General features: G+C 43.2%; 2 protein-coding genes across 5 annotated transcripts; both read right to left on the bottom strand.

The window, feature by feature from the left end:
* Window positions 1-250: 250 nt before the first annotated feature.
* Window positions 251-11,707, bottom strand: LOC117773038 (segment polarity protein dishevelled homolog DVL-3). Its single transcript, XM_034604733.1, is given in 12 exon segments — window positions 251-794; window positions 883-1,074; window positions 2,258-2,425; window positions 2,510-2,644; window positions 2,726-2,806; window positions 2,942-3,009; window positions 4,790-4,866; window positions 5,617-5,756; window positions 10,516-10,585; window positions 10,773-10,849; window positions 10,852-10,891; window positions 11,702-11,707. Coding segments are annotated over 12 exon segments (1,335 nt in total). The 3' UTR covers window positions 251-513.
* Window positions 11,708-14,501: 2,794 nt separating this feature from the next.
* Window positions 14,502-19,999, bottom strand: rnpepl1 (arginyl aminopeptidase like 1). 4 transcript variants are annotated; one of them, XR_004615778.1, is made up of 12 exons: window positions 18,796-19,411; window positions 18,392-18,532; window positions 18,147-18,298; window positions 17,914-18,030; window positions 17,431-17,666; window positions 17,088-17,201; window positions 16,890-17,002; window positions 16,682-16,784; window positions 16,378-16,605; window positions 15,459-15,601; window positions 14,805-15,264; window positions 14,502-14,771 (listed from the first exon to the last, which is right to left on the bottom strand). XR_004615778.1 is itself a non-coding variant. In XM_034603603.1 (12 exons), exons 2-12 carry the CDS (start codon window positions 19,282-19,284, stop codon window positions 14,980-14,982), a joined length of 2,121 nt encoding a protein of 706 aa, XP_034459494.1. In that variant the 5' UTR covers window positions 19,285-19,319; window positions 19,834-19,999; the 3' UTR covers window positions 14,502-14,979. The 4 variants fall into 4 exon arrangements, 3 of the variants coding, with proteins under 3 accessions (XP_034459494.1, XP_034459495.1, XP_034459493.1); XM_034603603.1 differs by adding an exon at window positions 19,834-19,999 and having other exon boundaries at window positions 14,502-15,264; window positions 18,796-19,319; XM_034603604.1 differs by adding an exon at window positions 19,834-19,999 and having other exon boundaries at window positions 14,502-15,264; window positions 18,796-19,314.
* Window positions 20,000-21,648: the final 1,649 nt, after the last annotated feature.

Genomic DNA, 21,648 nt, shown 5'->3' with positions numbered 1-21,648 from the left:
GACAAAACTTCAGCAGACTTCCTGTTTCTAACTTCACAGATGACTGGTCACCCTGAAGTCTGTGGACCAGGACTGATGCAAAATCTGCATCATCACAACAATGGAATCAGGTGAACAGAGTCCAGGTGAACGGTACCGGATGAAATAATATTCCCTACAGACAGTGCTAATGTTCACAGGGACGTGAGGGACGAGAATCCAAGTGAATGTTTCTTTGCACCAATTTTGAAGATATTCCCTCAAGGCGTTCTTGAGATATCGAGTTCACGGCAATGGGACGATAGACAACCTGAAAACTTAATAGAAGTTTTGTCACAACAAAACGTAAATATTTGTCCTGAGCTTTATTTTGGAAAGACGACGACAGGAAATTCAACACAGGAAGGTTGAGATTTTATAATGAAGCAGAATGTACAGACGCAGCTGTGACATCATAATATATTCATGTTATTCAGGAGGAGTCAACAACAAACAGTGATGTCAGGTAACAGGGGGCGGAGTTGTGGGTGGGAGTCACATTACATCCACAAAGTAATCACCGGGGTTTCCCATGGCGAGGTGGAGGGACTGTCTGGCGCCTGAGACTGAGGAAACATTTTGTCTTTGATCTGGAGACGGTGACGAAGCTGGGGTGAAGTCCTTTGAGTATTTGTTGCTATGGAGACCAGAAATGGAGGACAGGGGTTGCCGGGCCCTGTTGTCGTTGGCAAACTCCTTTACGAGGTGTTTGGTAAGCTGTGATTGGCTGGCTCCTCCCTCCTTCAGACCATCGCTGCAGCTTGATTCACTGCTTCCTGTTTGGTCACATGGACAGGAAGTACATTTCTATAGATCTGTGATGGATTTATTAACGAGTGATCAGAACAGGAAACACTTTGTCACCTTCACTGTGACGACTTCCTCCCTCCCAGGCCGGTAGCTGGTGGGGGGGGTGAGGACAGCTGTAGGGGTGAGGGATGATGGGGGACAGGTAGGGGAAGGCTGGGGGCCACTGGGGTCCAGAACCTGGAGGGTCAAACTCTGATCCTCCTCCTTGACTGGAGACATGATCCAGTAGAGACATCAGACCCAGACCTGAAAGACAGGGGGCACCAGAGTGCAGGTTAGACCTGAACTAGAGACCAGCAACCAGAGACCTGAGACCTAAGACAAGCAACCAGAGACCAGCTACCCGAGACATGCGACCAGCAACCAGAGACCTGAACCTAAGACCAGAGACCTGAAGTTGAGACCAGCTACCAGAGACCTGAACCTGAGACCAGCAACCAAACAACAGCAACCAAACAACAGCTACCAAAGACCTGAGATCAGCTACCAGAGACCTAAGACCATCTACCAAAGACCTGAACCTGAGACCCGCTACCTGAGACCAGACACCTGAACCAGGGACCTGAACCAGAGACCTGAACCAGAGACCAGCAACCAGAGACCTGAGATCAGTAGCCAGAGACCTGAACCTGAGACCAGTATCCAGAGACCAGCTACCAGAGACCTGAGACCAGCTACCAGAGACCTGACCTGAGACCAGAGACCAGCCAACTTAGACCAGAGACATGCACCTGAGACCAGCGACCTGAGACAAGACACCAGCTACCAGAGATCATCAACCAAACACCATCAACCAAACGACAGCAATCAGACCAGCTACCAAAGACCTGAGACCAGCTACCAGAGACCTGAACCTGAGACCAGCAACTAGAGACCTGAACCACAGACCTTAGACCAGAAACCTGAACCAGAGACCTTACACCACAGATGTGAGACAGGAGTCCAGCAACCAGAGACCTGACACCAGAGACCAGTTGCCAGAGACCAGAGAACTGAACAAGAGACCAGCTACCAGAGACAAGCTACCAGAGACCTGAACCTGAGACTAGAGACCAGAGACCTGAACCAGGTATCTGAGATCAGCAACCAGACCCTGACCAGAGACAAGCTACCAGCTACCTGAGGCCAGTGACCAAAGACCTGACCAGAGACCTTAGACCAGAGACAAGAACCAGAGACCTGAACCAGTGACCTGAACAAGTGACCTGAACAAAAGTCCTGAACCTGAGACCTGTGACCTAATCCATAGATTCAACATCAGTCATTAAATTAAATTTACATTTGACACAAACATCTGGAAATAATTAACCATCAGAACAAAGGGTTTGGGATGATTCAGAATTTTTTGACATTTTGTCATCATCTTGTGGTCAGGGGAAGAACTGCAGCTTCAGAGACTTCTTGCTTTAATGTTTGTGTGAATCCTCACCACCGCAGACATCTCCGAACACGTAGTAGCACTGCTCAGAGAACGTGACCTTGTTGATGGTGTTTCTGATGTATCCGGCCTTAAGAAGGTTTCCTGCGTACTTCCTGGCTTCGCGGCGGTCAGTCAAACCTTCCACGTTGCAGTGGAGCCAGTCGACCACGTCCGACCCTGAACACACCGAAGACAAACAGAAATTAAATTATCTTCATGGTTCGGTGCAGAGCTTTTTCTGATCCTGACATCAGCTCTTACCAATGAACGCATTAGGGATTGTGATCTTCAACCACATCCTGTCCCGAACTTCCAGGCCTGACTCTGGATTAGTCATTGCCTTGACAACATCTGTGATGTCACTGTGGATGGTGAGGTGGTGTTCTTCATTGACGCCTGAGGAAACAGCAGCAGATGACTGTTGAGGTCATGGATGGAAAGGTGGACAGGTGCTGCAGTGGCTGATGGGAGTCTGACCATAGTGTGGGAGGAGCTTCCCCGTCATGGCGGCGGTGTGAGACACCCAGGCAGCGGGGTCGATGGGGCGGACAGGTTCACCTTCAGTTAAAGAACGACGGACATTAACGTCATTTTAATAAAATCACACAATTGCTATGATGACATGTTATGTTACTAACATGATAAAGTAATCACATGACCACATGATCATGAACTCTTCTATTGTTCACTCACTTCTCGGCAACGGGAAGCAGCTTCGAGGGTTCGGATCCCAACATTTTGCCACAGTCAACGTCACTGCACTGAAGACAGACAGGTGGTAAAGACAGGAACAGGAACAGTAACAGTAGTAGTAGTAGTAGTAGTATCAGTTGCACAATGTGTCTGACCCTGGTTTGTGGATGACGTCTCTCCAGAGCAGCAGTAGTCGTAGTTTTATTTTAGAACAAAGTACAAGATAGTGAACATGTATGATTGAAAGTCATCCGCACTAGTTTGATACCAAGTTGTCAACCAGCAGCTGAGGTTGCTTCTTTTGTCCATTTTCACACACCCAACACACTGACCTACAGGAGTACAACAGGAGTACTACAGGAGTACAACAGGAGTACTACAGGAGTACAACAGGAGTACAACAGGAGTACTACAGGAGTACTACAGGAGTACTACAGGAGTACAACAGGAGTACTACAGGAGTACTACAGGAGTACTACAGGAGTACTACAGGAGCACAACAGGAGTAAAACAGGAGTACTACAGGAGTACAACAGGAGTACTACAGGAGTACAACAGGAGTACACCAGGAGTACTACAGGAGTACACCAGGAGTACTACAGGAGTACAACAGGAGTACTACAGGAGTACAACAGGAGTACAACAGGAGTACTACAGGAGTACTACAGGAGCATAACAGGAGTACTACAGGAGTACTACAGGAGTACTACAGGAGTACAACAGGAGTACTACAGGAGTACTACAGGAGTACAACAGGAGTACTACAGGAGTAAAACAGGAGTACTACAGGAGTACAACAGGAGTACAACAGGAGTACTACAGGAGTACACCAGGAGTACTACAGGAGTACACCAGGAGCACTACAGGAGCACAACAGGAGTAAAACAGGAGCACAACAGGAGTACAACAGGAGTACAACAGGAGTACTACAGGAGTACAACAGGAGTACTACAGGAGTACTACAGGAGTACAACAGGAGTACAACAGGAGTACTACAGGAGTACACCAGGAGTACAACAGGAGTACTACAGGAGTACACCAGGAGTACACCAGGAGTACTACAGGAGTACTACAGGAGTACACCAAAACCATCACTGAGCAGAATATATGTCTGGTTCACTGAACGCTGCCTTTAGAGCCGGAGACGCAGCTGAGCCGGAGAACCTGTTCATCAGCAACGTGTGTTTACAACACAGCAGAGACACACAGAGCCTAAGGCAGGGATTCACACTACCAACCTCCACTACAGGCCTGTGACATTATCTCTCTGCTCAACCAACTGAACAACACCACTGCACAGAAGTCCCCCCCCCAACCGCTAACATCTAAAGGTCGAGTGCTGAGCAGAAACTCAGACATTTACAACACCTCCTTGAGTCAGCATGTCGTTCTCAGATGAAACCTCCACCAGTCATCGCCATCCAGCTTCATCAAATCCCCCCCGTCCCACTGACTCCCACCACCAAGAGCTTTGAGAGGATGGTCATGCATCACATCGAATCCAACCTCCCCTGATAGAATCTCTTCTGCCTTCACCCACCTGGACCAGTAAGACTCATATGTGAGGACCATTAACTTTAGTTGATCGTCCCTCAGCAGCTGAGGATCGGCTCCATCACACTTAGCACAGGGGCCCCACGGGTGTGTGCTCAGGCCCCTATTTACTACATCCTGTGGATGTACATTACATTACTTTCCACGAAGTATTTTTGTGTTGCGTACTGAAATGTTCTGTCCACTTACATTTACACCATAGATCAGAGAGAGACAAGATTTCAATCCCGTCTGTGTCCTGTAAGTTAAAATAAAGTTGACTTTGACTTATCTAGGAAGTAGAATGTTTCTGACCCTGGTTTGTGGACGACGTCTCTCAGGACTCGAACAGCATCGTCGTTACACATGTTTTCAAAGTTGATGTCATTCACCTGAAACACAACAAACAGCTTATGTTACTATTAGGACAATCAATAGTAGTGCAGTATTACAATACTACAGTGTTACAGTACTACAGTATAGCAGCTTCCAGACCTGAGCTCCTCAGTTCTCTGGATCTTCTCTGGAGGATCAGACTCAGTTTGTCTTCCTCCTCCTGAGCTCCTGTATAAAGTGTAGATCCAGGAGCAGTGTGAACACAGCAGAGGATCCTCCACTGATTCACTGAGTGGGGGGGGGGAGGAGCTTCTAACACGGGACACAAACATGAAGAAACTAAAACAAAGATCTCTGGTGAAGAAGTGCTGACACACACGATGAAGACACAGACGAAGATGTGAAGACAGTTTGTGGTGATCAGAGCTGACGACGTGTCAGGTGATGTAAACATGATCACGTGACCTCTGCAGCAGAGGTAACACGTCACTTCCTGTCTCTGTCTGCTGCACCCGGCTGCCCCCCCTCTCACCTGAACCATGAGGAGGATCTGATGCTGTGAACGAGTCTGTGCAGAAAACCTGCTGCTGAGTTGTTCAACTGTGAAACACAAACTCTGGAGAAGCTCTGGATTTTACCTGGAGCTCATGTCTGAATACAGCTTATGAGATAACTGCAGTAGTTTTACAGTACTACAGAGGACTGTAGAAGTACTATTACAGTATTAAAGTAATAGTATTACTTCAGTCAGAGTAGTACCTTCAGTAGTAATAGTACAGTAGCAGTAGTAGTCGTAGTAGTAGTACCTGCAGTAACATGTCTCCAGGCTCGATGCGTCCCTCCGCTGCGACAGCTCCTCCTTTCATGATGGAGCCGACATAAATTCCTCCGTCTCCTCTTTCGTAACTTTGACCCACTATACTGACGCCAAGGAAGTTATACCTCTCTGAGAGGGAGACAGGTGGAGACAGGTGGAGACAGGTGGAGACAGACACCTTTAACTTTCATATTAAACACAAACTGATTAATTTCTTGTGTCTCTTGTTTTTTTTGGTAATGTGATCATTATTTACGTTTACATCGCTGTTCCTGACATAACCAGCAGGTGTCAGTGTTTCTTCTCATATTAAAAACTCCGTCACATGAACTAAACACAGACATAATCAGTTTCAAAATACTGGATTAACTGGTTACCTAGTAACCTGGTGACCTGGTTACATATTACCTGGTGACCTGGTAAAACGTTACCTGGTTAAATGTTACCTGGTTATATGTTACCTGGTTAAATGTTACCTGGTTATATGTTACCTGGTTATATGTTACCTGGTTAAATGTTACCTGGTTATATGTTACCTGGTTAAATGTTACCTGGTTAAATGTTACCTGGTTATATGTTAACTGGTTAAATGTTGCCTGGTTATATGTTAACTGGTTAAATGTTGCCTGGTTAAATGTTACCTGGTTAAATGTTACCTGGTTAAATGTTACCTGGTTATATGTTAACTGGTTAAATGTTGCCTGGTTATATGTTAACTGGTTAAATGTTACCTGGTTATATGTTGCCTGGTTATATGTTAACTGGTAAAACGTTACCTGGTTATATGTTACCTGGTTATATGTTACCTGGTTATATGTTTACTGGTTAAATGTTTACTGGTTAAATGTTGCCTGGTTAAATGTTACCTGGTTAAATGTTACCTGGTTATATGTTGCCTGGTTATATGTTAACTGGTAAAACGTTACCTGGTTATATGTTACCTGGTTATATGTTACCTGGTTATATGTTAACTGGTTAAATGTTACATGGTTATATGTTACCTGGTTATATGTTACCTGGTTATATGTTAACTGGTTATATGTTACCTGGTTATATGTTTACTGGTTATATGTTACCTGGTTATATGTTTACTGGTTAAATGTTGCCTGGTTAAATGTTACCTGGTTATATGTTACCTGGTTAAATGTTACCTGGTTAAATGTTACCTGGTTATATGTTAACTGGTTAAATGTTGCCTGGTTATATGTTGCCTGGTTATATGTTAACTGGTAAAACGTTACCTGGTTATATGTTACCTGGTTATATGTTACCTGGTTATATGTTAACTGGTTAAATGTTACCTGGTTATATGTTACCTGGTTATATGTTACCTGGTTAAATGTTGCCTGGTTAAATGTTACCTGGTTATATGTTACCTGGTTAAATGTTACCTGGTTAAATGTTACCTGGTTATATGTTAACTGGTTAAATGTTGCCTGGTTATATGTTGCCTGGTTATATGTTAACTGGTAAAACGTTACCTGGTTATATGTTACCTGGTTATATGTTACCTGGTTATATGTTAACTGGTTAAATGTTACCTGGTTATATGTTACCTGGTTATATGTTAACTGGTTAAATGTTACATGGTTATATGTTAACTGGTTAAATGTTGCCTGGTTAAATGTTACCTGGTTATATGTTACCTGGTTATATGTTAACTGGTTAAATGTTGCCTGGTTAAATGTTACCTGGTTATATGTTACCTGGTTATATGTTACCTGGTTATATGTTAACTGGTTAAATGTTGCCTGGTTAAATGTTGCCTGGTTAAATGTTGCCTGGTTATATGTTAACTGGTTAAATGTTGCCTGGTTAAATGTTACCTGGTTAAATGTTAACTGGTTAAATGTTACCTGGTTATATGTTAACTGGTTATATGTTACCTGGTTAAATGTTGCCTGGTTAAATGTTACCTGGTTAAATGTTAACTGGTTACATGTTACCTGGTTATATGTTAACTGGTTATATGTTTACTGTTAAATGTTGCCTGGTTAAATGTTACCTGGTTATATGTTACCTGGTTATATGTTAACTGGTTAAATGTTGCCTGGTTAAATGTTACCTGGTTATATGTTACCTGGTTAAATGTTAACTGGTTAAATGTTGCCTGGGTATATGTTAACTGGTTAAATGTTACATGGTTATATGTTAACTGGTTAAATGTTGCCTGGTTAAATGTTACCTGGTTATATGTTACCTGGTTATATGTTAACTGGTTAAATGTTGCCTGGTTAAATGTTACCTGGTTATATGTTACCTGGTTAAATGTTACCTGGTTAAATGTTACCTGGTTATATGTTAACTGGTTAAATGTTGCCTGGTTATATGTTGCCTGGTTATATGTTAACTGGTAAAACGTTACCTGGTTATATGTTACCTGGTTATATGTTACCTGGTTATATGTTAACTGGTTAAATGTTACCTGGTTATATGTTACCTGGTTATATGTTACCTGGTTATATGTTTACTGGTTAAATGTTGCCTGGTTAAATGTTACCTGGTTATATGTTACCTGGTTAAATGTTACCTGGTTAAATGTTACCTGGTTATATGTTAACTGGTTAAATGTTGCCTGGTTATATGTTGCCTGGTTATATGTTAACTGGTAAAACGTTACCTGGTTATATGTTACCTGGTTATATGTTACCTGGTTATATGTTAACTGGTTAAATGTTACCTGGTTATATGTTACCTGGTTAAATGTTGCCTGGTTATATGTTGCCTGGTTATATGTTAACTGGTAAAACGTTACCTGGTTATATGTTACCTGGTTATATGTTACCTGGTTATATGTTAACTGGTTAAATGTTACCTGGTTATATGTTACCTGGTTATATGTTACCTGGTTATATGTTAACTGGTTAAATGTTACATGGTTATATGTTAACTGGTTAAATGTTGCCTGGTTAAATGTTACCTGGTTATATGTTACCTGGTTATATGTTAACTGGTTAAATGTTGCCTGGTTAAATGTTACCTGGTTATATGTTACCTGGTTATATGTTACCTGGTTATATGTTAACTGGTTAAATGTTGCCTGGTTAAATGTTGCCTGGTTAAATGTTGCCTGGTTATATGTTAACTGGTTAAATGTTGCCTGGTTAAATGTTACCTGGTTAAATGTTAACTGGTTAAATGTTACCTGGTTATATGTTAACTGGTTATATGTTACCTGGTTAAATGTTGCCTGGTTAAATGTTACCTGGTTAAATGTTAACTGGTTACATGTTACCTGGTTATATGTTAACTGGTTATATGTTTACTGGTTAAATGTTGCCTGGTTAAATGTTACCTGGTTATATGTTACCTGGTTATATGTTAACTGGTTAAATGTTGCCTGGTTAAATGTTACCTGGTTATATGTTACCTGGTTAAATGTTAACTGGTTAAATGTTGCCTGGTTATATGTTAACTGGTTAAATGTTACATGGTTATATGTTAACTGGTTAAATGTTGCCTGGTTAAATGTTACCTGGTTATATGTTACCTGGTTATATGTTAACTGGTTAAATGTTGCCTGGTTAAATGTTACCTGGTTATATGTTACCTGGTTGTATGTTACCTGGTTATATGTTAACTGGTTAAATGTTGCCTGGTTAAATGTTGCCTGGTTATATGTTAACTGGTTAAATGTTGCCTGGTTAAATGTTACCTGGTTAAATGTTAACTGGTTACATGTTACCTGGTTATATGTTAACTGGTTATATGTTTACTGGTTAAATGTTGCCTGGTTAAATGTTACCTGGTTATATGTTACCTGGTTATATGTTAACTGGTTAAATGTTACATGGTTATATGTTACCTGGTTAAATGTTAACTGGTTAAATGTTGCCTGGTTAAATGTTAACTGGTTAAATGTTACCTGGTTATATGTTAACTGGTTATATGTTAACTGGTTAAATGTTACCTGGTTATATGTTACCTGGTTATATGTTTACTGGTTAAATGTTGCCTGGTTAAATGTTACCTGGTTATATGTTACCTGGTTATATGTTAACTGGTTAAATGTTACATGGTTATATGTTAACTGGTTAAATGTTGCCTGGTTAAATGTTACCTGGTTATATGTTACCTGGTTATATGTTAACTGGTTAAATGTTGCCTGGTTAAATGTTACCTGGTTATATGTTACCTGGTTATATGTTACCTGGTTATATGTTAACTGGTTAAATGTTGCCTGGTTAAATGTTGCCTGGTTAAATGTTGCCTGGTTATATGTTAACTGGTTAAATGTTGCCTGGTTAAATGTTACCTGGTTATATGTTAACTGGTTAAATGTTGCCTGGTTAAATGTTACCTGGTTAAATGTTACCTGGTTAAATGTTAGCTGGTTATATGTTACCTGGTTAAATGTTACCTGGTTATATGTTAACTGGTTAAATGTTACCTGGTTACATTTTACCTGGTTATATGCTACCTGGTTAAATGTTACCTGGTTATATGTTACCTGGTTATATGTTAACTGGTTAAATGTTACCTGGTTATATGTTACATGGTTATATGTTAACTGGTTAAATGTTGCCTGGTTAAATGTTACCTGGTTATATGTTACCTGGTTATATGTTAACTGGTTACATGTTACCTGGTTATATGTTACCTGGTTATATGTTAACTGGTTAAATGTTGCCTGGTTAAATGTTGCCTGGTTATATGTTACCTGGTTATATGTTAACTGGTTAAATGTTGCCTGGTTAAATGTTACCTGGTTATATGTTAACTGGTTAAATGTTGCCTGGTTAAATGTTGCCTGGTTAAATGTTGCCTGGTTATATGTTAACTGGTTAAATGTTGCCTGGTTAAATGTTGCCTGGTTAAATGTTACCTGGTTAAATGTTAACTGGTTAAATGTTACCTGGTGAGGAACAGACCGGAGCTCGTTACTCACCCATGTTCAGAGACACAGTGATGATGTTGAGGGACATGGTCGAGTCAGTGAGACTGCTGAGAGAGACAGACTGACAGACAGACAGGTGGAGAGAGAGACACTGAAGGTGAATTAACACATAGCCATTTGAAGACAGAAGATTTTCAGTTATAAGCAAGTGTGTGTGTGTCTGTGTGTGTCTGTGTGTGCATGTGAGTGTCTGTGTGTGTCTGTGTGTCGCTGTGTGTAGCTGTGTGTAGCTGTGTGTGTGTATTTACCTTCTCCATCTGCTGGGCTTTGTGTCTCCGGTGGGGGCGGCGTTGTCGCCCGATGATGTGACGAGGAGCTGTTTCTGTTCTGTTGATTGGCTGAACCTGATGTTACAGCTATGTGGTAACTAAGCAACAATGAATCTAAGTGTTTATATATTTAAAAAAACATTATTAAAAACCAATATTTTTAAATTCAAATCTAAATCTTGTTAAATGCAAAAAAGAGAAATAAACAGAAATACAGAAAACTAGTTTCTCTAAATCAAGAGAATGTATCAATATAAATCTGAAATTCAGTTCATATAAAAATAAATAAATCTTTTTTTTCATGAAACATGAATTAAAAATTAAATTATAAAATATTTCTAAGAACATTTAAAATAAACAAAGAAGTTGAAAATATAAAAACACAAAATTCAGTTTCTGTGAAAATAAAAATCAGAATTTCGAATAATAACCTGATTACAAACTCTTTTTCTACACAATTACTGAACAAACTATATTATAAAATATTAGCAAACGTACAAAATAAAACACAGCTGATTAAATGTACATATAAAACCTGAGTAATGTAAGAAAACGAACCTTTCAAAATACAATCCTCTAAATATTTGTCAGAAAGTTATAAAGTGAATCCAGCAGCTCAGGAATTCTTTATCTGTGCTCACGTCACTGGGGACGCTTTTATCTGTGGGACAAAACAAACTGAAGCACCAGTCACATGACCTCCAGCCGCCAATCAGAGGCGGAGGAGGAGAGCAGCAAGAGAACAGGATTAATGGAGCAGAAGAAGAAGACGACCTGAGGGCCGGTTACAACCAACCCACCAATCACAGGCAGCGCTGCTGATGATGTCACTGATGACGGATGATTTTTAAAGGAGCAGTTCAACATTTTATAAAACTAAGACTGATGACTGATCAATAATCACTGACATCCATCACTGATCAATAATCAAACCTAGTCCTAAAAACAGATAAAATTATTATTGTTGGTGACTTTAATATTCATGTTGACAATAATAATGATAGCCTTAGCGTAGCATTTATTTCAGTACTAGACTCAATAGGTTTCAGTCAGTGTGTTCACCAACCTACTCATTGTTGTAACCACACACTTGACCTTGTATTATCATACGGTGTCAAAATCTAATAGTACTTCCACATAATCCGATTCTATCAGACCATAATTTAATAACCTTCGATTTTTCATTATCAGAATATATGCCACTTATAAAAAACTCCTTTTCTAGATGTCTACCTGATTGTGCTGGAGCTAAATTTAAGGAAATAATTCCGATTACATTTAAACCCGTACTATCCGTCGACACAACCAACAAATTCATTAAAAACCCGAGCTCCACTGAGATCGACCATCTCGTCGATAGCTCTGTAAACTCATTACGATTAACATTAGACTCAATAGCGCCTCTAAAAAAGAAACGTGTAAAACATAGTAAATTAGCTCCGTGGTATAATTCCAAGACACATGAGTTAAAACAAGTATCAAGAAAACTAGAAAGGAAGTGGAGCTCCAGCAACCGTGTTGAATATCTCCTAGACTGGAAGAGTAGTGTTAAAGTTCATAAGAAGGTTCCACAAAGCAAGAGCTGCCTACTCCTCAAAACTAAGAGAAGAGAATAAAAACATCCCCAGGTTTCTCTTCAGCTCTGGAGCTGACAGAGAGTCACACCTCCACCGAACCCAGTATCCCTCCATCCCTGAAGAGCAATGTCTTTATGACCTTCTTTAATGATAAGATTCTAACTATTAGAAATCAAATCAAACATCTCCTGCCCTCATCTGGCACTAATACACCATCAAGAACAGAAATCTCAGAAACGGCTGAGAATCCTACCGATTGTTTAGACAGCTTCTCTCTGATCAGCCTTGATCAGCTGACCAGAATAACCTCATGTTCTAAACCAACAACTTGTATCTTAGATCCCATTCCTACAAAAGTACTTAAAGAAGTTCTGCCCCTAATTGATAGTTTGTTACTGAACACAATCAATCTGTCATTATCATCAGGATGTATCACAGTCCTTTAAACTAGCTGTAATCAAACCCCTTCTCAAACAACCACCCTGGACCCGGAGGTTTTCAACTACAGACCGATATCCAACCTCCCCTTCCTGTCTAAACTCCTGAGAAGGTTGTAGCCAATCAGCTGTGAGAGTTTCTCCAGGAAAGTAATGTGAAGACTTTCAGTCGGAGTTTAGAGCCAATCACAGCACGGAGACAGTCCTGGTTAAAGTCACTAATGATCTTCTAATAGCTTCAGATGTTTGTGTCTGTCCTCGTTCTGTTAGATGTTAGTTCTGCTGCTATAGGTCTAGAAGGTCGGGGGACACATGACACTCGGAGCTTCTCTTCCCAGTTTCTCCTTCCTCTTCTCCATCGTTATCACATCAAAGTAATTCATATCCCATCAATACATGTTACTGACTTGACTTCTTCCCCGGAGTCCCTTTGCCTTATCGTCCACAGATCCTCATCGTGGATTATGATGGTGGATCGAGAATCAGAGATTGTGATAATAAAGGCGGATCCTTTATCGTGCTGGTATCAGATAATGGTGGTGGACCACGACCGAGGTGGCAGCTGATGATGGATCCTAATGGCGGCAGTGGACAATGACTGTGGACTATAGTGGCATCCGATCTTGATGGTGGATCCTGATCGTGGACTATGATCACATCAACACTGCTTGATATATAATATGTCTCCTCAGATACTCGACCATTACTGACAATAATCCATCAGTTTATTGACCTTCAGCTACAAAGTGTTTATTCTAATCAAAGCTGTAAATACTCTGATCTCTCTGATGTTCTCTGTTCCACGGGACATCTGTTCACTTGTGTCCGTCCTGGGAGACGGATCCTCACATGTGTCTCTGAGGTTTCTACCTTCTTTACCTGTTAAAGGTTTTAGTAGTTTGACTCTTGTTGAGGGTTAAGAACAGAGGATGTCTCACCTTGTTAAAGACCATGAGACAAACTGGGACTTGTGAATATGGGCTATACAAATATAATTTGATTGATTGATATTTACAGTCCGATACAACAGGAGGTTTCTGAACGGTGAGTTACAGCGTCCTCATGTCTGTTCAAGTTTTAGCAGGACAGTCGGCCACTGTAGGAGTAACGTCCGGAGTTACAGTACGGAGTTTCACAACAGAGTTTCAATACGGAGTAACGAGTAACGTCTGCGTTACTCCGTACTGAACACAGCAAGTCTGCTTGGTGTCGCGTTCGGTGTGGTGGTGGTGGTGGGGAGCGGGGGTGGTGGGTTCGGAGGCTGGACTGGTACCGGCTGGGTGGGGCTGAGAGACGAGTGCGAACCCGTATGACTCATACGGGCAGGAAGTACGAAACGAGACGTTTCAATAACACATTTGTTAGAATGGACTGAGTGAAAAAGTCCGCAGTGACTGTTTTCATGCTTTGAGGCCCCCTACTGGCCCTTCAAGTCCTTACAGAGAGTAAAAGCCCAGAAAATGTATTTTACACAATATGGGCCCTTTAAACTTTTATTACAAAATAAAACATTAGACAAGATGAGTTAAAAATATTAAAAAGACAGTTTATTAAATTGATCATTTTAACATTTACTTTTATTCTGTTTCGTAATCAATAACATTTGATCACTTTTATTTGAAAAGTTTTTTAAAAAGCTTTTAGCTGAAGACCCATGCTTTTTAAATAAAGTTGAAAATAAAGTTGAAAACATGTTATTGTATCAAGTGTTTTTTATTTAATTTAAAATCAAACCATAAATCATGAGACGTTTCTGCTTCAGTGTAAAAAGTAAAGTATTGATCAGTGATTTGAAATGTTTTGTTTCTTCTCACAGTGAATCTTAAGTCGCTGGGGATTGGATGGCTGCAGTGAACACAGCGTTAAGGCCGCTCAGGTGATGCCACACAATGACTCCTCCCCCTGAATCAATTCAAGTTTTAACGGTCACGCTGAGGCCGCTACGGTTTGAACAAACAAATCAGCTCAGAGGTCACATGATGAAGCAGCAGGTCCACGCCATGACCTCTGACCCCCTCAAACACCCAAACATTCAAACTATGGAGTGTATTTCCTGTCGTGATGTCACAGTGTTTCAACTTTCAGTGTCTGTAGCACTCCGCTGTTGTCATAGCAACATCTTACACCATTTGTCTGACCAATCACAGCCAGAATTCTATCCCATGACCGTCGTCATGCCGACACATTGACGTCCCTCAGAGCGATGGCGGCCGTTGTCCCAGCAGTAGCAGCGGAGGCAGTGGGCTGCGGCGGAGGTGTGGAGGGGGATATAACAGAGAGAGACGAGCTGTTTTGATTGGTTGCGGCGGAGCTGGTTTGGAACAGTATCTGCTGCAACGTCCGTCGAAGGTTCGGATGAAGGCGACGCTGAGTCTGGTAGAAAATCTCCACGGCAACGCACTTCAACACCCCGGCAACCAGGTCCTCGTACAGCGGCACCGTGTACATCCTGGACGTCTGTTCAACATGATTGACAGCTGTCAGAGCTACTCATAGGAGCTGTGGTCAATGAACGCAGAATAATACTCTTCATCAGCAGCAATACTGCAGTGATACAACGCTGTAGTATTACTGCAGTATTGCTACAGCGTTGTATCACTGCAGTATTAGTGTACGAGTAGTATCAGTAGGGAACATTGTCGTGTTCTCACGTGTTTGTGCAGAAAGGCTCGGACTCGTGGGACGTCGGGATGGAACGTGTTCCTCACGACCATCTGAAGCCAACGAATCTGAACCTCAGCGTTCAAACCGTCAAACAGAGACGAGTAACAACTAGACAGACTCAGCATCACATCTGAGGAGACAAAGATACAGAGAGACAAACAGTCAGAGTGACATAATCAGAGAAAGAGATAAAGAGAAAGGGAGACAAAGAGTCAGAGACACAAAGAGATAAAGAGACAGAGACAAAGAGTCAGACAGACAGAGACAAAGTGACAGGGAGACAAAGAATCCGAGAGACAAAGAGTCAGGGAGACAAAATCAGAGAGAGAGATAAAGAGACAGGGAGACAAAGAGACAGAAACAAAGAGTCAGAGACAGAGAGACAAAGAGAGAGTGACAGAAAGAGTCAGAGTCAGACAGACAGAGTCAGAGACAAAGTGACAAAATTAGAGAGAGAAATAAAGAGACCGAGACAAAGAGTCAGGGAGACAAAGAGACAGAGAAAAAGACTAAGAGAAACAGAGAGTCAGAGAGACAAAGAGACAGAGAGTCAGGGACAATGGGACAGAGTCAGAGAGACAAAGAGTTTGAAACAAAGAGTCAGAGAGACAAAGAGTCAGAGAAGGAGAGACAAAGAGACAAAGAATCAGCGTCAGACAGACAGAGAGTCAGAGGGACAAAATCTGAGAGAGAGATAAAGAGACAGAGACCAAGAGTCAGAGAGACAAAGAGTCAGAGACAAAGTAAGAGAGACAGAGAGACAAAGAGACAAAGAGACAGAGAGACAGAGATACAGTGATGTGTTTACATTGGAAACAGACCTGCCTCATCAGCTCTGGATCAATAAACAAAGTGTCACTGTGACATGATGATGTCACAGCAGGAAGTGGAGGTACGCAGTGTTACCGTGTGGCAGCGGCGAGTGGTCCAACATGCGGTCGAGGAACAGGACTATCTGAAAGGTGCTCCAGGCTGAGAGGTCAAAGGTCGTCAGGGCACTCAGGTTGGGGGCGTCGCTTCTCGTCCACAGGTCACACAGATCCTGGACGGGCCGGATCAGAGCGCCCCCTGCTGACAGGTCAGGTTCATATGGAGGAGGTCCACAGCCGTTCAGCCAACGCTCGAACTCCAGACCTGATGACAGGGGGAGGAGTTAGTGTTTCATTTCTGATGTTTTTTTGGAAAAAATGAGTCACCGCCCCCTTCTCACCCTCTCTTTGGGCGACGTCCTGCAGCTCAGGGAAGTAACACAGGAAGTAGTCGATAAGGTCGTCAGCGACAACGCTTTTAAACTGGAACTGAGAGATGAAGTCCTGAGAACACACAGCACACGGTGACCTCTGACCTCAGTTGGACAGTGATGTGTGTGTGTGTGTGTGTGTGTGTGTGTGTGTGTGTGTGTGTGTGTGTGTGCTGACCCTGAGGAAACGGTCGAAGCGTCGGACGTCTCCACTGAGCTGCGACAGATACGACACGAAGCAGAAACCTTTCTCGTAGGTGAACAGATTCATCAGAGAGCTTGGATTCACACCTGGAGGAGGGAGGAGTGATGTCATCACATCTGTGTGCGTGTGTGTGTTTGTGTGTCTGTCTGTGTGTGTGTGTGTGTGTGTTACCTGGCTCAAACTTGATCTGCAGTTTGCTCACAGGGTTGTTGTCTCCAAGGAGACGCAACTGTCTGTGGAGGGCGTCCAATCGCACGACAGTTTCCAGACAGGTGAATGCCTCACCTGAAGTTGTCATAGCAACAGTTACACACTGTGGCCAAAAGTATGTGGACATCATGACTGACAGATCTTTGCTGTAGACAGATTCAGTAGAAGTATTCTTGAGGTTTTTTCAGCAGTAGTTTTTTTTTTGTATTTCAGCAACAGTTTCATAGTGATCTAGTCGTATTTACAGCAGTATTTTCATTGTATTTTAAACAGTATTTTCCACAGTACTAAGCAATAATCCTACCATATGCTTCGGTCGTGATCCTCCTCTGGGCGTATGTCGCCAACCCTTCGCTCAGCCACATCTCCTCCCAGGTGGCGTTGGTGACGGCGTTTCCAAACCAGCCGTGTGCGATCTCGTGGATGACGTCAATCAGAAGGAACTCGCTGCTCTCCAGGATGGAGGCGATGATGAAGGTGAGACAGGGATTCTCCATGGCGACGATGGGGAAGGAGGGGGGAAGGAACACGATGTCACACCTGGGGGAGGGTGGGTGTGGTTTTACTAATGTTTTCTGTCCTTAAAGGGAAAATTCACCTGTTGTCTACTCACCACTATGCCGATGGAGGGGGTGATGTGTTTGATTCCAGAAGCGTTTGAAGATCATTCACCATTAACCCCTGAATGTCCTGTAGTGTTGTGGACTCAAACCCTGCCCCAATCTCCATCGGTATAGTGGTGAGGGACTTTCCCTTTAAGGTGAAAGCTGGCGGCGCTCGGACTCACCTGCCCCACAGGTAGGGACCAAAAAGCTCCTCGGCCACGCCCAGCCAACGCTCCACACTGCCCCCTAGCTTCTTTACCGCACAGGACAACAGACATGGCTCTGCCCACACTCGACTCCTAAAGAAGTGGACAAAGGTCAAAGGTCATGAGTCATCCTATTACAGCCCTGAGGTCGTTAGTGTCAGAATCAGCTGACAATTTATTACGATATATTCGTATTATTCTGAACCAACCTCGGGCCAACGTCCACATGCTGCATCTCGCCCGCCACCAACGCCACCAGGTAGGACGGAACAGGAGAGTCCATAGAGAACTGGAAGACCCGGTCCTGTTTGGAGTACGAACTCCGAGACGCACTCATCAGCACCGTGACGCCATCTGGAACCTGGAGACGAAGAGGACGACGAAGACGAGACATCACGTCCAACGTTTAAGATACATGAGTCCAGCAGGTCAGGGGTCAAAGTTCAGGACTCACCCTGATGGTAGCCGTGTACGTGCTTTTAACAGCGGGCGTGTCGAAGCAGGGGAAGAAGGAGCGGTTACACACTGAGTGACCCTGAGTGAAGACGAGAGGACGAGACTGACCACAGGTCAGCTCCGAGTCCAACCACCAGATCTGAGAGAGAGAGAGAGAGAGAGAGAGAGAGAGAAAGAGAGAGAGAGAGAAAGAGACAGATGTTCAGGTCCATTATCGTCAGAACTTTTTGTGAGCGGCCTATTGATAAATGATTGATGTGCTGACTCAATCAGCTGCGTCCATATTAGAAACGTCTTTGTTGTGGATCGTGGACAGAGATTGGACAGTGTGTGGACAGAGTGTAGACAGAGATTGGACAGAGCTGAAGGAAAGTCCACAGTGTTTATGTCGTGGTCTCTTACCGCCGGTCCGTCTGTGGTGCTGTAGCGGATTGTGATCTGGATCAGTCGTCCTGGTCTCACAGCGGCCGGCGGGAGGCTGATGTTGAGTGAAGATCCGTAGTCTGTGAAGGGATCGACCCGGTACGTGAGGGACATGGGCTCCTCCTGTCCGGACCCTGGGGCCTTACAGTCGATAGAGTGGATTAACAGAGAGCAGTGGGAGTCCAGGACCAGGGTGTGGACCCCCGGATGGACTGGGATCAGATCCAGAACCAGCCAGCCGCTCATCTCCTTCACAGCAAAGTTAAGCCGCAGGTCCAGGTGGAAGTGTCGCAGCTGAAAGCACCTGAAGTTAGACGCTGAGGCCACGTCCACCAGGGGGCATCGCAGAGACTCTGGGCGCAGGCCTACTGGGGGCCGACCGGAGTCTCCGACACGCCGGGCCCCAGAGACCGGCAGCGGTTTACGGCAGCAGCACAGTGAGGTGGGCGTCTGGTGGAGCTCTGCCATCGTGAACCCGGGACTGAACCCGAATTAAACCTGGACTAAATTCATCAAGACCCAAAGAACCACTTTAAAGTTTCAGACCAGGTCCCTGTTCAAACCTGAGTCTGAACTAACTAACTAACCGACCAACTGTTAACCAGTAAACTTTGGAACTGACCCAACTTGTTTTATGATCCAGACCTGACTCTGGTTTAAAGTCCCTGTTTAACTCACAACTAGTGTTCACACATTCACTCATGTTAACTAACCAGGTTAAAACTCAATTTAAGACTGAATTTAATAACATCAGATTATGAATAATCTGAGTTTAACAATTATCTTAAATTTAAACATGAACCGAACCCAAACTACATTTAAATACGGATTTAGAACAAAAAATAAACAATTGAACTTTAAACTGGAAATAAACCAGTTAGCTCCAGTCCGACCCGGATTAACTAACCCAGTCTAACTCAACACGATATTAACTCGTCAAACTAAGCTAATTTAAACCAGTTAGCTGTAGCCTATTAGCAGCTTTGTCTTTAAACCACTTTACCCCGTTTAACTAACCTGGTTAGCTCACCAGCTAATTAGCTCGGTGTCATTAGCATTAGCAGCAGAGTGGAGGTTTAATGGTTTAAAAACAGCGGCTCGTCCTCAGAATCCAGCCGGGCTCCCTGCTCCCTGCCCCGGTCACTGAGTCCACATCCTCCCGGTGGGTTCGCTGCTCGCCGGGGGAGTGGGAGTGTGAGTGAGAGAGAGAGAGAGAGAGAGATAGAGAGAGAGAGAGAGAGAAAAGTGTGAGACACGGAGACACCGGAGGAGACAAACAGGAAGTAAGAGCAGGAAAAGTTTCTGAGCAGAGGGGGCACTGTGGAGCAGTAAGAACATCTCAGGGTCAAAGGTCAGCGCGGGGGGGCGTGGGTGAACCAACCTGAACCATGCAAACTAAATGACTAACCCTAACCTAAACCTAACCTATCACTAACCCTAAACTTAACCTAGACCTAATCTAAACCTCAAACTTCCTCTAACCATGAAACCAAGTCCTTTGATTCTCACTTAAAACACATTTCTAGGACCCTCCCCCCCCTTTCACTTACGTAACATCTCAAACATCAGACATGTCTCAAAAAGATGCAGAAAAACTGGTCCAGGCCTTTGTTCCATCCAGACGTGATTATTGTAATTCCTTATTATCAGGCTCCAGCAGGAAGTCGTTAAAGACAGAGCTTCAGCATCAAGCTCCTCTCCTGTGGAATCATCTCAGCTTCAGTTGTGGAGGCAGACTCCCTCTGTACGTTGAAGATTCAAACCTTCCTTCATGATAAATGTCTCAACACGTTACTGACGTGACTTCTTCACCAGAGTCCTGCTGCTTCATCGTTTGTAGCTCCAGGATCACAGCTGCAGCCACATCGTGGATCCTGATGGTGGACTATGATCGTGTCTATGTCTCCTCACATCTTCTACCATCACTGACAGGAACTCCTCAGTTCATGCGTCTCCTCCTTCATCTCTATCAGACATTTTGTATAAATACTTTAAAGATGTTAAAAACTGTTTATGATCAATGTAGTAAATCCTGTTATTAGCCCTTACATTTAAAAATACAATGACGTTTTCCCCTTGCTTTTTGCCACCAGTACGTCTCTGAAGAACAGTTTGTCACAGAAGCACATTGAATGGTGGGATATGTTGGGAAGGTCGTTGCTCGGGGCTGGAAGGAGACATTTGAAAGAGTCTGTGAACCGGGAGTCTAGTCGCGCTGCATAGTCATAGGGATTCATAGTCGCGTAGTCAGTCTACGAACGCAGCCTGCCAAAGGATGCAGCCTCTGAATTAGGACTGTAATGGAAATCCTGCATTTGTGTATTGATTATTGGATGAACTGACATGTTTAGCTAAATGGTCAACTGTGAGTTAACTTAGGGTTTACGATTATTGCCCAGGGACTTTAACCTTATGGTGTCTCTGAGCAAATGGTGCACTCCAGGGGTCTGAGCTAGAAATGAAGCCAGGATGTCCCCCACCCTAATAAAACCTCAAAGAAGCTGATGGATAGCTTCTTTTCCCATGTGGGAGGGGGCTATGCGTTATAAGAACAACTCTCATGTCCGTTCTTCGCTCATTGTACATGTCACACCAGGTGATGTGTATTGTGAGTCCGTCTGCAGAATTAAACTTACCGAAAGACAATTGTGTGACTTGTGCTTGATTCACAGAAAATTGCCACTACAGGACACAGCTTCAAGTAGTCTGAGGAGTCACGAGACATCAGGACACAGTGGTTGTCTTCACCTGCAGTTAAGTTGACTCCACCCTAAATCAGCATCAGCACAAAACATGTCACTACTCTAACCCTCCACAATAAAAGCACGTGGT

Source organism: Hippoglossus hippoglossus, chromosome 13, assembly GCF_009819705.1.
Source record: "Hippoglossus hippoglossus isolate fHipHip1 chromosome 13, fHipHip1.pri, whole genome shotgun sequence".
Lineage (NCBI taxonomy): Eukaryota > Metazoa > Chordata > Actinopteri > Pleuronectiformes > Pleuronectidae > Hippoglossus > Hippoglossus hippoglossus.
This window is presented reverse-complemented; position numbering and strand designations above follow the sequence as displayed.